Source organism: Carassius carassius, chromosome 1 (genome assembly GCF_963082965.1).
Source record: "Carassius carassius chromosome 1, fCarCar2.1, whole genome shotgun sequence".
NCBI classification, from domain to species: Eukaryota; Metazoa; Chordata; class Actinopteri; order Cypriniformes; family Cyprinidae; genus Carassius; species Carassius carassius.
This window is the reverse complement of record NC_081755.1, coordinates 32,816,255-32,828,690: the sequence shown is the minus strand read 5'-3', so window position 1 is coordinate 32,828,690 and position 12,436 is coordinate 32,816,255. Positions and strand designations below refer to the sequence as shown.

General features: G+C 38.4%; 1 protein-coding gene across 2 annotated transcripts in view; it reads right to left on the bottom strand.

The window, feature by feature from the left end:
* Positions 1-12,436, bottom strand: part of LOC132146059 (TBC1 domain family member 10A-like) — a 35,757-nt gene that overhangs the window by 8,502 nt on the left and 14,819 nt on the right. For both annotated transcript variants that reach the window (XM_059556986.1, XM_059556987.1), the window contains exon 2: positions 10,744-11,621. In XM_059556986.1, the coding sequence (XP_059412969.1) occupies positions 10,744-11,621 (878 nt within the window). The remainder of the gene's footprint in view (positions 1-10,743; positions 11,622-12,436) is intronic.

Here is a 12,436-nt window from a genome sequence, read left to right as displayed (position 1 = left end):
TTTCTCTCTTGCCAGTTTATATTCACTTTATACATAATTAACTGTGTTTATATGTAAACCTTGTGTGTTTTCGACAGTATCACCACAATCAGAAACACAGTCATGGTGCCAAGATGGCTAAAGGAGATGTCACCCCCTTTTCCCTTTTCGTGTCGGTCTAATCTCATACCAGCGATGCCAGGACAGCAGGAAAAGATTTCTCTTTGTTCCCCAAACTTAAGAGCAAATGGCCAAGAAACCCTGTGGTGACCCCAATGCATAAATCCCCAGCCTTATCAGGAAAGGAAGGATGCTAAGGCATTCCTTTGGCCCAGGATCACCAAAAACCTTAAGCCAGGGAACACCTCCTTTCTGCCGCTATAAATTCCAGAGACTTTGTCTCCAAAACCAATAGACTGAAATTTAACCCACTTGTGGTTTAATACAAACAACGGTCTCAAAATTGCTTCCAATAAGCTGAATTGATTACCAGTATTTACCTCACATATATCTTAAGTATCATGTATGTTTTATATAACCTGTGGAATTATTTCTGTGTGTTTAACTTTCATTACAGCCTATTGGTAGGGTTTTCTACCTCAGTTATAGGAACTAATTACCAGAAGTTGCCTCATACATGTGTATTCTCTGTATTATGCATGCTTTATATTACTCAAGTTAATTTTGTGTTTTAAACACTTATCACGGCTAAATCTTTATTTACTTCCACCTCAACTATGGGAAGTATATGTATTTTGGTACCTACTTGATGGGTAAATGATTTCTAGAATTTTTATATAAAGTAGATGTGTGTAGGATGCACCATATTTAAACTATTAAGTTTGCTTATTAAAGTGTTTAAACTCTCAGGAGTTTGGACACACGTGATCACGTGGACATTATGCTAATTGCATACAAGAACCGGAGAACGGGGCGTAGGTCCCACCCAAGACAAAATCTGATTGGCTGTCGCACTAAGAAGGATGGGTCAGATGGACACGCTTATAACCCAATGACAAGCAGCTATGTGTTGCTTTTTGCCAAGCTTTTTGCCCTGCTTTTGCAGTGACTTTGCTCTTGCTTACTGTATGTTTTGTGCTGACCTTTCCATCGTCTAGTGTGTACTCTTCAAACCACCAAGACCTCACTCAAAACTCATCATCTCTTTGTCAGGAGAAAGCAGGCTGGATTCAGATGCGGGTAAACTCAAGGCTTTATTCGAAACAGAGGAGAAGAGTCACGGTTCACAGGTTACACTCGCAGTGACAGGATGAGTAGCAGATGAGTCACGTTTCACAGGTTTCACTCGCAGTGACAGGATGAGTAGCAGATGAGTCACGTTTCACAGAAGTACGTATAACTGCCGGACCAGAGGGATGAACAGCTGGAAGCTACTAGGAGCTCAAGGCTTGTAAGAACAAGGGCAGAGGAATCAACTAAACACACTGGAGCCTGAGGACAAGACACGACAAGGTGAGTTCAAAGAGCTGCTAGATGATCGGAGCTATTGGTATGAATAACAACAGTCTGACAATAGACAGAGAAACACAGGGAATAATAAAGGGGAAAAAATTAGAAGGACATAGAGAACAGGTGGCGAGCAATTAAGGTTAACAACGGGGAAACAAGGGAGGCGGGGAAAACACAAACAGGCAGACGCGGTGAGCTGTCAAACCATCCCAACACACACACACCCACACCAAAAAGACAGGTGATTAGCCCCGAGACCCGACACTCTTCCGTAAGATCCTTCGTCAAACTCCAGGGTCGCTCCAGAGCAAACTCCATTGCATAGCAACCCGCAATCCAGGAAGCCTCGCGAACGAAGCGCCTATGGAGGGATTATTTGGTCAGATTATAAACTAAAAATCTAATTTTGAAACTTAAAGTCCAAGTCGAAAATTAATTTGGTATTTAGGATTGGGCATTTTGTATTTAGGATTGGGTATTTTCTATTTAGGGTTGGGCATTTGGTCATTTAGCCATTTAGGATTTAGGATTGGGCATTTGGGGATTTAGGATTGGGAATTTGGTATTTAGGATTGGGCATTTAATTATTTAGCCATTTAGGATTGAGGATTGGGGATTTGTGGATTTAAGATTGGGCATTTGAAGATTGAGGATTGGGCATTTGAGGATTGAGGCGTGTATGCAAATTAGGAGGCGTGGCCCAAATACTGGAGGCTGGGTTTTAAATGGCTGGTGCGCAGAGGCACCTTATGGACAGCAGAGGGAGCTCCCAGTGCTAAGGAGCACACTGTAATGAAAGTTATGTAATTGTAATGTAATTCTGTTTCTGTAATGAAACAGAGTGAGTGAGCAGCTTGAGCGAGGACTGTGTGATAACTTCAACTTAATGACAGCTTTGTAACATTTGTGGCCTCAAACACAAAGTCACCAGTGAAAGGAGTGCTATCGTTCTGACGACGAGAAAGCAGCAGACAGTGCAACAGGTAAGATGCTAACATTAGCTACTAGTTATATAAGCTGATATTGCTAACATGCTTTAGTAGGGTATTATTATATTGGGACATGCTGTTTTGTTTTTTAAACTGCGGTTAACCCCTCTGACATTAGTAGATACACTCCTTTCACATTGCCACTAGATGGTCTTGTTTCTGTTTTTTTTTGCTATAAGGCCTATATATATTTTATAAAGATTGTGAGAGAAAGGAAATTAGGCTTGTTCGACTTGAACCAGCGCTGCACACTGCAAGACCGGATCGGTTTATGACATCAAAGTACTGCGAGAGCGATTCAAAAGCATAAGGAGCATCTACTCTCTTTGATGTCATATGTCGTGTGTGTGTATATATATGTATATACACACACTCACCTAAAAGATTATTAGGAACCCCTGTTCAATTTCTCATTAATGCAATTATCTAATCAACCAATCACATGGCAGTTGCTTCAATGCATTTAGGGGTGTGGTCCTGGTAAAGACAATCTCCTGATCTCCAAACTGAATGTCAGAATGGGAAAGAAAGGTGATTTAAGCAATTTTGAGCGTGGCATGGTTATTTGTGCCAGATGGTCCGGTCTGAGTATTTCACAATCTGCTCGGTTACTGGGATTTTCACGCACAACCATTTCCAGCGTTTACAAAGAATGGTGTGAAAAGGGAAAAATGTCCAGTATGCGGCAGTCCTGTGGGCGAAAATGCCTTGTTGATGCTAGAGGTCAGAGGAGAATGGGCGAGTTGTGGCTTCACAAATGCTTTGGTGCATACCTCGGTTGTAACGAGTGGTTATTTCAGTCAAAGTTGCTCTTCTATCAGCTTGAATCAGTCGGTCCATACTCCTCTGACCTCTAGCATCAAAAAAAAAAAAAAAAAAACAGAAACAAGACCATCTAGTGGCAATGTGAAAGGAGTGTATCTACTAATGTCAGAGGGGTTAACCGCAGTTTAAAAAACAAAACAGCATGTCCCAATATAATAATACCCTACTAAAGCGTGTTAGCAATATCAGCTTATATAACTAGTAGCTAATGTTAGCATCTTGCCTGCTGCACTTTCTGCTGCTTTCTCGTCGTCAGAACGACAGCACTCCTTTCACTGGTGACTTTGTGTTTGAGGCCACAAATGTTACAAAGCTGTCATTAAGTTGAAGTTATCACACAGTCCTCGCTCAAGCCGCTCACTCACTCTGTTTCTGTAATGAAACAGAATTACATTACATAACTTTCATTACAGTGTGCTCCTTAGCACTGGGAGCTCCCTCTGCTGTCCATAAGGTGCCTCTGCGCACCAGCCATTTCAAACCCAGCCTCCAGTATTTGGGCCACGCCTCCTAATTTGCATACATGCCTCAATCCTCAAATGCCCAATCCTCAATCTTCAAATGCCCAATCCTAAATCCTCAAATGCCCAATCCTCAATCCTAAATGGCTAAATGATTAAATGCCTAATCCTAAATACCAAATTCCCAATCCTAAATCCCCAAATGCCCAATCCTAAATCCTAAATGGCTAAATGACCAAATGCCCAACCCTAAATAGAAAATGCCCAATCCCAAATACAAAATACCCTATCCTAAATACAAAATGCCCAATCCTAAATGCCAAATTAATTTTCGACTTGGACTTTAAGTTTCAAATTTAGATTTTTAGTTTTAGACTTTTAGTTTATAATCTGACTCAATAATTCCTCTATAAGCGCCACCCGTCAAAGCCAACCAACCACTCACCATCGAGTGCTGTCTCTCAGAACGCTTCATCGACTGACTGCCAGCCAATCAGCGCCAGAGAATCCCTCTCCAGCAACTTCCAGCAACGCATCCAAAGCCACAAGGAGCATCCAAATGCAAGTACACAAGATCTCCTAATTCTGGCTGAATTGGTGCAAATCTTATTAAGAAAACGAACTAAGATTAAAGTGCTAGTAGATTGATTCTCTCAGGTTGCGGTCAAGAAATATTGTCTAACGCTAGACACTTGGGACTCCATTCACCCCCCGTTAATAACATCACTTTTCTCTGTCACTGTTTGAATGAATGTTTGTGTGTATTAGGAGTAGTTCAATAAAGCCTTGTTTGATTTTACATACCAGTGTCTTGTGCTGTGTGCTTACAAGTTACTGCCTTAAACTGTAGATTCTGTTACCTTGCTCATAATCAGTTATCATAATTTTATGATATTATTACTGTAGGCCACGGGATAATATTTTGTCCAGAATTGATAAAATACCCTAATCTCAATTTATGGTGGCAGATAGTTGATAAAGTGTTAGATATTAATTCTGAATAATCTGCATACTAATTAATTTCTTATTCACTGTAATTCAATCCCCTTTGAGTTATATTGATCTTAATTCCCTTATTAATCTTACAGAAGATAACTAATATAACTAAGTAATCAGGTGCTGTTTAACTGACATTTTAGTGTATGAATGCTTCGGGTGGACGCACTCTGACTAGGCACATGTTAGAACGACACACAAATAAAATATTTCAATGGAAAGGCCTTAAGTACACGCAAATAATGTACTTTTGTGATTGCAAATAAGTGCAGTTTCTGCAAATAAATGCAGTGCATGATAGTTCATGGCTTCAGATATAGAGGAATATATTCCAACAAAAATCACACACATTTTATGAAGATACATATCTATGCTTCAGTGTCCCACATCACTTTTTGCAGGACATGTGAACGTGAAAAAATGCTTAATGTGGCTTAAAGTACAATGACAAATTCAGGATACAATATTACTGATCATGCATACAGGCAAACATAAGAGCCCAGAATTTGAACACAACACCCAAAGTTGCACATTAAGCATTTTTCTATAGAAAACCATTACAGAAAATGCATAAGCGTTGCTGTTTTGTGTTGCATTCATATTTTGGGTCCACTTGAATGCCTGTATATACAATATGGATGTTCATTAATTTCTGTACTGAATTTGGTTCAATCGGTCTTTGTACTTCAAGCCACGTTAAGCATTTTTCATGTTAACAGTTTGTCCTGCAAGAAGTAGGACGCTGAAGACCAAGAGGTTGCCGGGGTAGTCTCTCAAAGCCAGACCTTCAGACTGACGGCTGAAGGGCTGGAATCTATGGCAGCTTTCAATGGCCAAGGCCCATCCATTAGGCCATTTGACTGACATGTCAAACAACCAATCAGAGTTCACTTAGTTCAGAGTCACGTTTCGGGGTGTGGAGATGTCGCCACAATAACATACCAGTGTGTAAAACTCTCGGACGTATTTTAAAAATTCTATGCCGCGAACTTTAAAACTTTCACATACTTTTGAATATCCAGCGTTTAGTTGATACTGATAAGCGCTTGTCGTCAAAGTTGTACACTCGACGGCTTTCTTCTTTCGTGAGGGGGCTAGGCACCACCAAATTTTTGTTTCCAGGCAGATCGTTAAAGAACGCGACACACACATCTCCCAGAAATCCTGTATAATTTAACCAATCCGATGACGACTTCGAGACTCCTGAAGTGTTTCCACTTTTCTGTCCCATATGCATCAGACGTTTAGCCAACGGTTCGTTGGCATGACATCTGAGGCTGAGACTATTGCAGTAGTAATGAACAATGAGGCTTTGTGCTTTTTAAATGAGATGGCTTACTGTATGAACACTGTATGCATGTGATGCATGAAAGGGAAAGCTAATAAAATGAATAAATCATCAAAATAAACATCTATTAATTAAATTTATGTATAATGGCTTTCATTTCTTCGTAAAATGCCTGGATTTCTTAACTGAAATATTAGTCTGGAATGTTTGAAGCCATAACTATTTCTCATTATTATGAGAAACTAAGTCATTATTATGAGAAAGTTTCTCAATATAACGAGATACTAAGTCATAATTATGAGAACGTTTCTCATTATTATGACTTACAGAATCATATTTTTCTAAACTGTGGTGGGAACGGGCTTTCATGGTTTTGCCTTGAAATCTCACAGAATGCCACATCAGCTACCTGTGTCTATGGTTTTACAAATATTAAACAAATATAACAGAAAACTAAATCTGACAGACAGCACGCTGACCATATCAGAAAGTTTATTTAAAGACTAACTCACATTGACCACATTTTTAAATAGCTGAAAAAGCATGTGGTGGTTAATGCTGTTTAAGTTCATGCTGAACAGGAATTAAAAAAAGGAAATGTTCATATGTAAACGACAGTGTTAGTGCCCATTTAAGCAGTATTAGTCAGTACTAGAGATAAAGCAGAGGCAGTCCGGGGAAGAGGGAGACAAAAAGTGAGCCAGTCAGTGCACTTTGACTCAGATGAGGCCTCTCAGCACGATCTGAGTCACCCAAATCTGATATTTTTTGCTCACACGTGACTCAGATCTGTTTTTGTCATAACAGTATGAACAGCACAAACCACATAGAATCTGATCTTTTCAATTCAGATTTTTATTGCCACTTCAATATGTGGTACTAAATACAATTAGACGTGCCGGTATTCAGCAATGCAATGTCACGGTAATGAATAGACGGTTTCAACGGCAACAACATAAACAAACGTTACTGCGCATGCGCGCTTTTGTGGACCTAACTTAACTTCTGGTAGACTTCCAAATAGAATCAATAACAACAGCCAAGTCCCTCTAGAGTAGATATTTTTTGATAACAAACAAAATATGTTTGTTGCATGGATCAGGCGGACTTAATGAAAATGCAAATTCATTCTTTGCCAATAGGAGATGTTTTAAAGCATAGACATAAAGCGCGAGAAATGGAGGTTTCCCCAGTAACAGCTGTAAACAAAGCAGAGCTACGCTCACATGCTGTTTTATCAGGCATATAACATGCAAGTCTTCCTTCAGAAATACAGCGATATAAAAACACCTGTGCCTCGCTTTGATATTTAAACATATAAATGTAAGGAATTATTATTATTAAACATGCAGTACGTAACGTTACTTATGTTTATTCAAAGAGGCCTTTTTGAAAATCAATCAGTTTTAAAATTGTGGCGAGTCTCCAAAAATAAATAAATGTATGGGAAACACATCCCGCAGCACAACCACCTGAGCCCAACTTCAGTCTACTCATCACCTTGACTTTAACTGCGTTTGTAGAAGGCAATGCAGCCAGACCGATATACACAACACAGACCGGAAGTTAACTTAGGTCCAGGCGCGTGCGCCCGATGAAACCGTCTATATGCACAATATTGTTATCGTGGGCACTTCTAAGAAAGTGAATAATTATATATAAAAAATTATTCCGAATTTGGAATGCATTTTAAGAATACTATTTCCATCATATGGTCAAAATGCACAACACCGCTGTATGTGTGCTGCTCTGATGTAAACAAACAATCATGAAAAGCACAGGGGGGGGGAAACACATGAGAGACGCTGAATGAAAGCACATTCACTCTCTGACAGCAGATGGCACTAAACTGCAGAAAATGCAGCCTTTACCCTGGAAACCCCATAAATAAAGCTGCTGCACTACTTTTTTAAAATATATTTAAATAATTTTAATTAACCAATTAGATTTGGGTATTCGCTACGATGTTCATCACAGCACCAAATACTTAAATATTTAGATTTAATAGGCTATTTATTTTCAGACTTTTGTTTTTCATTTTAATATGGACTACAACATGCCCTGGATATTGTTTGAAAGTATTTTTATTCTTTATTGTTCATTCACACTTTACAATAGGGCTTCATTAGATAATTAATTAGTTAACAAACTGCCAATGAAAAACTCTTCTGAACATTCATTAATCTTAGGTATTCCAATATTTAATAATACGTTGTTACAATTGAATGTTGCAACCGAGTTATTTAATAAATAACATGAACTAAATTTTTTTTTAAAAAGATTAATAACTTCTGTAGCAAATGTAGCTATTGCTCAATGTGAATTTTAATGGTTAACTAATCAATAGGTCTTATTGTAAAGTGATATCTATGGGTCTTTATAGTTCTTTTGCATTTTAATCTGTGTAAAACCTTTAACTTTATATATCTTTCTGTATTGCTTTATTGTATTTAAATCTTCAGTTATTTTTGTTATAAGAAAAAAGTTATTTAACCTGTTTTACTGTATTATGACCCCTTTTTTACAACAAAATTTAAATACCATGATAATACCGTTTACTGTGATAAAGGCATTAGCAATTAATCTCAACAGGAAAATTTGATACCGGCATATCCATAAATCCGATCCATGTCAGATGTTTTGCAATGCGTCGGATTTCATGTGGCTTTTACGTCACTCTACATACCCAAATTTATCAAGACAGTAGTGAAAGGTAATCAGTGGAAGTGAGATGTGTCAGAATATGAGGGCTCGTATCATAAAAGTTTCAAAACTCTGCTTTCTTTTGTAACATCCTTGTCTTTATTTTTGCTGGCTTCTGCTGCAGATCACCCTATAAATAAACCCATAATCGCTTACTTTATATCCTCCATGTTTACTTCAGTTTGATGACGTACTGTGCAAGTGTTGCCAAATCCACATTTTCATCACAGAACTGGGCTACTTTTTCCTCTGTTGCCGTGGGATGTTTTTCAACTTAGTGGATTGATACAACCCCACTAACGCGATGTTTACCTTCTGAACATGATTGGACTAGTTTTAAGAAAGAATTGGGCAGATTTTGTTGTGAAAATCTGGAAACCCTGTTCATATTGTTCTTTTGCACATGTGGGTCAGTTAAGAAGAACCATGATCTGTTCACACTGGAAATCTGATATTGGCCAAGTTTAAAACAACAATGTAAACACCTATACGAAAAATCGGATCTGAGAAAAAAATTGTAATTGTGCACTTAGGCTCACAGTGTGAACGTAGACACAGGAAAACTGCACCAAATGCTCATCCTGCTCTCGGTTGAAGGTGTGAATTATTAATATCCTAATAGCACACTTCACATCAGGTGCTGCCAATTACCCTGCCATTCACATCCATTATAAATGCTTACTCTGATTTATCAAACCAAGGAATGAACTAGAACCATGCCCTAGAATGAGAATAATGAAATAATACAAAATATATCCGTTTCAATTTTAACTATATATACATATAAATATTTCAATTATATAAATAATGAACCTCAAACACAATCAATCAAATAGTTCCTTAATGTTAATGGGGATGGGTGATTTAAACAAAATCTCTTGAACCTTTTTAACAATCTTCAGTATGCTTATGCACTCAAACATGGCTTACAAACACTAAAGCACCAGCTTAAAACAATCAATGCTTGTTAATGTTCTCCCAATGTTTTGCTCAAAATTAACAGTATTAAATTGTAATTAATATACTTTATGCAATAAATATAAATATTTACCTACTTTATTTTACTAAAACATTTAATATATTTTTTTATTATAGAAAAAACATTTCTCAGAATATTTGTAGTGATAGTGAATCATGAAAATTAAGTATAGTTTTAATTTCTACCTTTGTAACTGACAATTTGAACTGATTCATAAAAATGAACTAACTCTAAAGCCAGTTCACAACCGAGGAGGAACTATAATTGATGTAATAATAGTCTAATTTAATGAGAAAGGGAAGTCCACACCATTACGACAAAATGATAACGACAGAGTATTGATGTTTGTTAGAGCACTTTCAGAAGTTCTTTTTCCAGCTGATGAGCAATAAAAACATTGACCAATCAGAATCCAGCTGATGTTAAAGAGCATGACCATTTAGAGTGACAGACAACATAACCGCAGCATGTACTTATAATAAACAGAACGCTGTTGTGTGCAGTAATGTGCATGCTTACACAGTTACATTTATAGATATCATTATAGTTACTGTTCTTGTTAAAATTATTTTTGACAATTAAGTTTAAACTAGAAATGTGAGTTGTAAAACCAGGGACGGTCACAAAACTAGTCTGCTTTTTAAGACGCACAATGGTCAAATACTGTAAAACAGCATTAAAAGCATTGCTATATTCAGATGAATATCCTAACATATTTAAAAACACATCAGATTATGGAAGTCAAATGGTTTATGAAGGGTTTCATGTTGACTTGAACTATAACCTGATAAGTAACATTCATTTTAAGAGAAATTATATTCAAATATCACATTAATCTAAGAATTAAGTTTTAAGTAGCATGTACGGTCGAAATGTAAATGCAGAAAATGTTTAATATGCTTGCAGGATAAATTTATACTCTTGTAACACACATACTGAAATGTCAAATGCTCTTATAAACGAATGTGGTTTCTCCTCGCTCTGAGTGCTTAAAAGGAAACAATAAAAATAGCATGTGCTGATGTGGTTTTGTGTCATTCAGTTCACACCCACCTGCACTCACTGTACTGCGCTCCTCCCAGGAAGCCGTATTTATCAGTACGCCTCACTGGACCGTTGATCTCCGAGTCTGACCCCACCGAGCTGCCGTCCTCGCCGAAGCCTGACAGAGACTCCAGCGTGCCAGACATTAGGCTGGCCGACTCCAGGTAGCTGAGCGTGTCCGGGGCTGGTCGCGAGTAAGAGGAGGGCAGAACCCAGGACCCACTGGACTCCTGCACCAGCACGGCTGGGGGCTCAGTCTTGGAGGGCGTGCAGGGGGGCTCAGGGGTCATCCTGGCAGTGCTGGGACTGTTGGCTTCGAGGTTCTCGGCAGGCTCAGGCTGGGGGACTGTTTGTGCTTCAGTTTGCCTTGAGTCTTGTGAAGAGGGGGCCGGGTTGGAGACGGGAACAGGAGGTGTAAACTGAGTAGGAATGACCACAGAGGGAGCAGGACTGGAAGTCTGGTTAACTTGAACGTTGGGATAGAGATTAGGACTGGGATTAAGTTCAGGCGACAGCAACATCTGTTGCTCCTGTGCTTCAGTGTTCCACTCTGTTTGGCCAACTAAATCATTTTTCCCATTAGTCTCTCCGTCTGTAGCAGCTGGAAGCTCAACCGGTGCATCAGCGGCGCTCTCTGCTGCTGCTGAAGACAGAGCGGCACTGTTTTGGCCAGGTGTGCTTTCCCAAGAAGAGGACTTTTTCCCGCTCGTCTGTAATGTTGGGTTTCCCATCACGCCTCGGTCCCCGTAGAGAGATGATTTTGGGATGGGAGTTTCTGAGGGGAGAGGCTGTGGGCTGGAGGGAGCAGGCATTGATTGGTCAGCCATACTGGGAGAGGAGGGAGTGAGGGCAGAGACTTCAGACATAGCTGCTCCTCGCTGATACCGCTGATCAAAAGAGAAACAAGCCCATAGTCAGCAATTATTCAGATAAGACAAGAATAAAGAAACACCAATATTATTAAAAGCACAAACCCATTTTGTGCACTGTTTGCAATGAAGCAGGTTCTTAGATGTAAATAATACACTCACAGTTGGCAGGAAAAGAAAGAAAACATTAATGCAGGATTTTTTTGTACCAAATAAATTCTCTATGAAATTTCACAAGCATGTCTCACATACAACTCCCCAAAGAAACATTTTACTCACCCAAAAACATACACGCCTAAAAGGCGTTGAACTAAAAAGGCGTTGCCAAAAACAATCTCTGAGCACTTTGACTGTCTCTTTGTCACAATTATCGCAAGTCACATATTCATATTGTCCTTTCAATTATAATAAATGAGGGGAGAGACTACATTGAAATGTAATACTTTATAAAAAAAAATCTAGAGTATGGCCAGTCTGTGTGGGAGAGATGCATGATGAATCTAATCCAAAGCAAAACTATAACAAAAAAATTAAATAAATCAAAGACAAAATTAATTTGTCATTTGCAAGATATTGTGAAGACTGTGTGGAACACAGTAGATTCTATATTTATCTTTATCCTCATAATATTCATATTACAAGTGAGATAAAAGATTCATATTTCAGGAATATTATTTTTAAATTGTTATTTTTTTTCAATTGTTAAATTAAAGTAATGAAATGTAAAGAAATGTTAATTAAAGTAAAAGAAATGTAAAGAAATGCATGCACTTGCAATGGTAGCGTATAGGGTAACCTAACACACATTTCTTGTTGCTTACACACACTGCGAC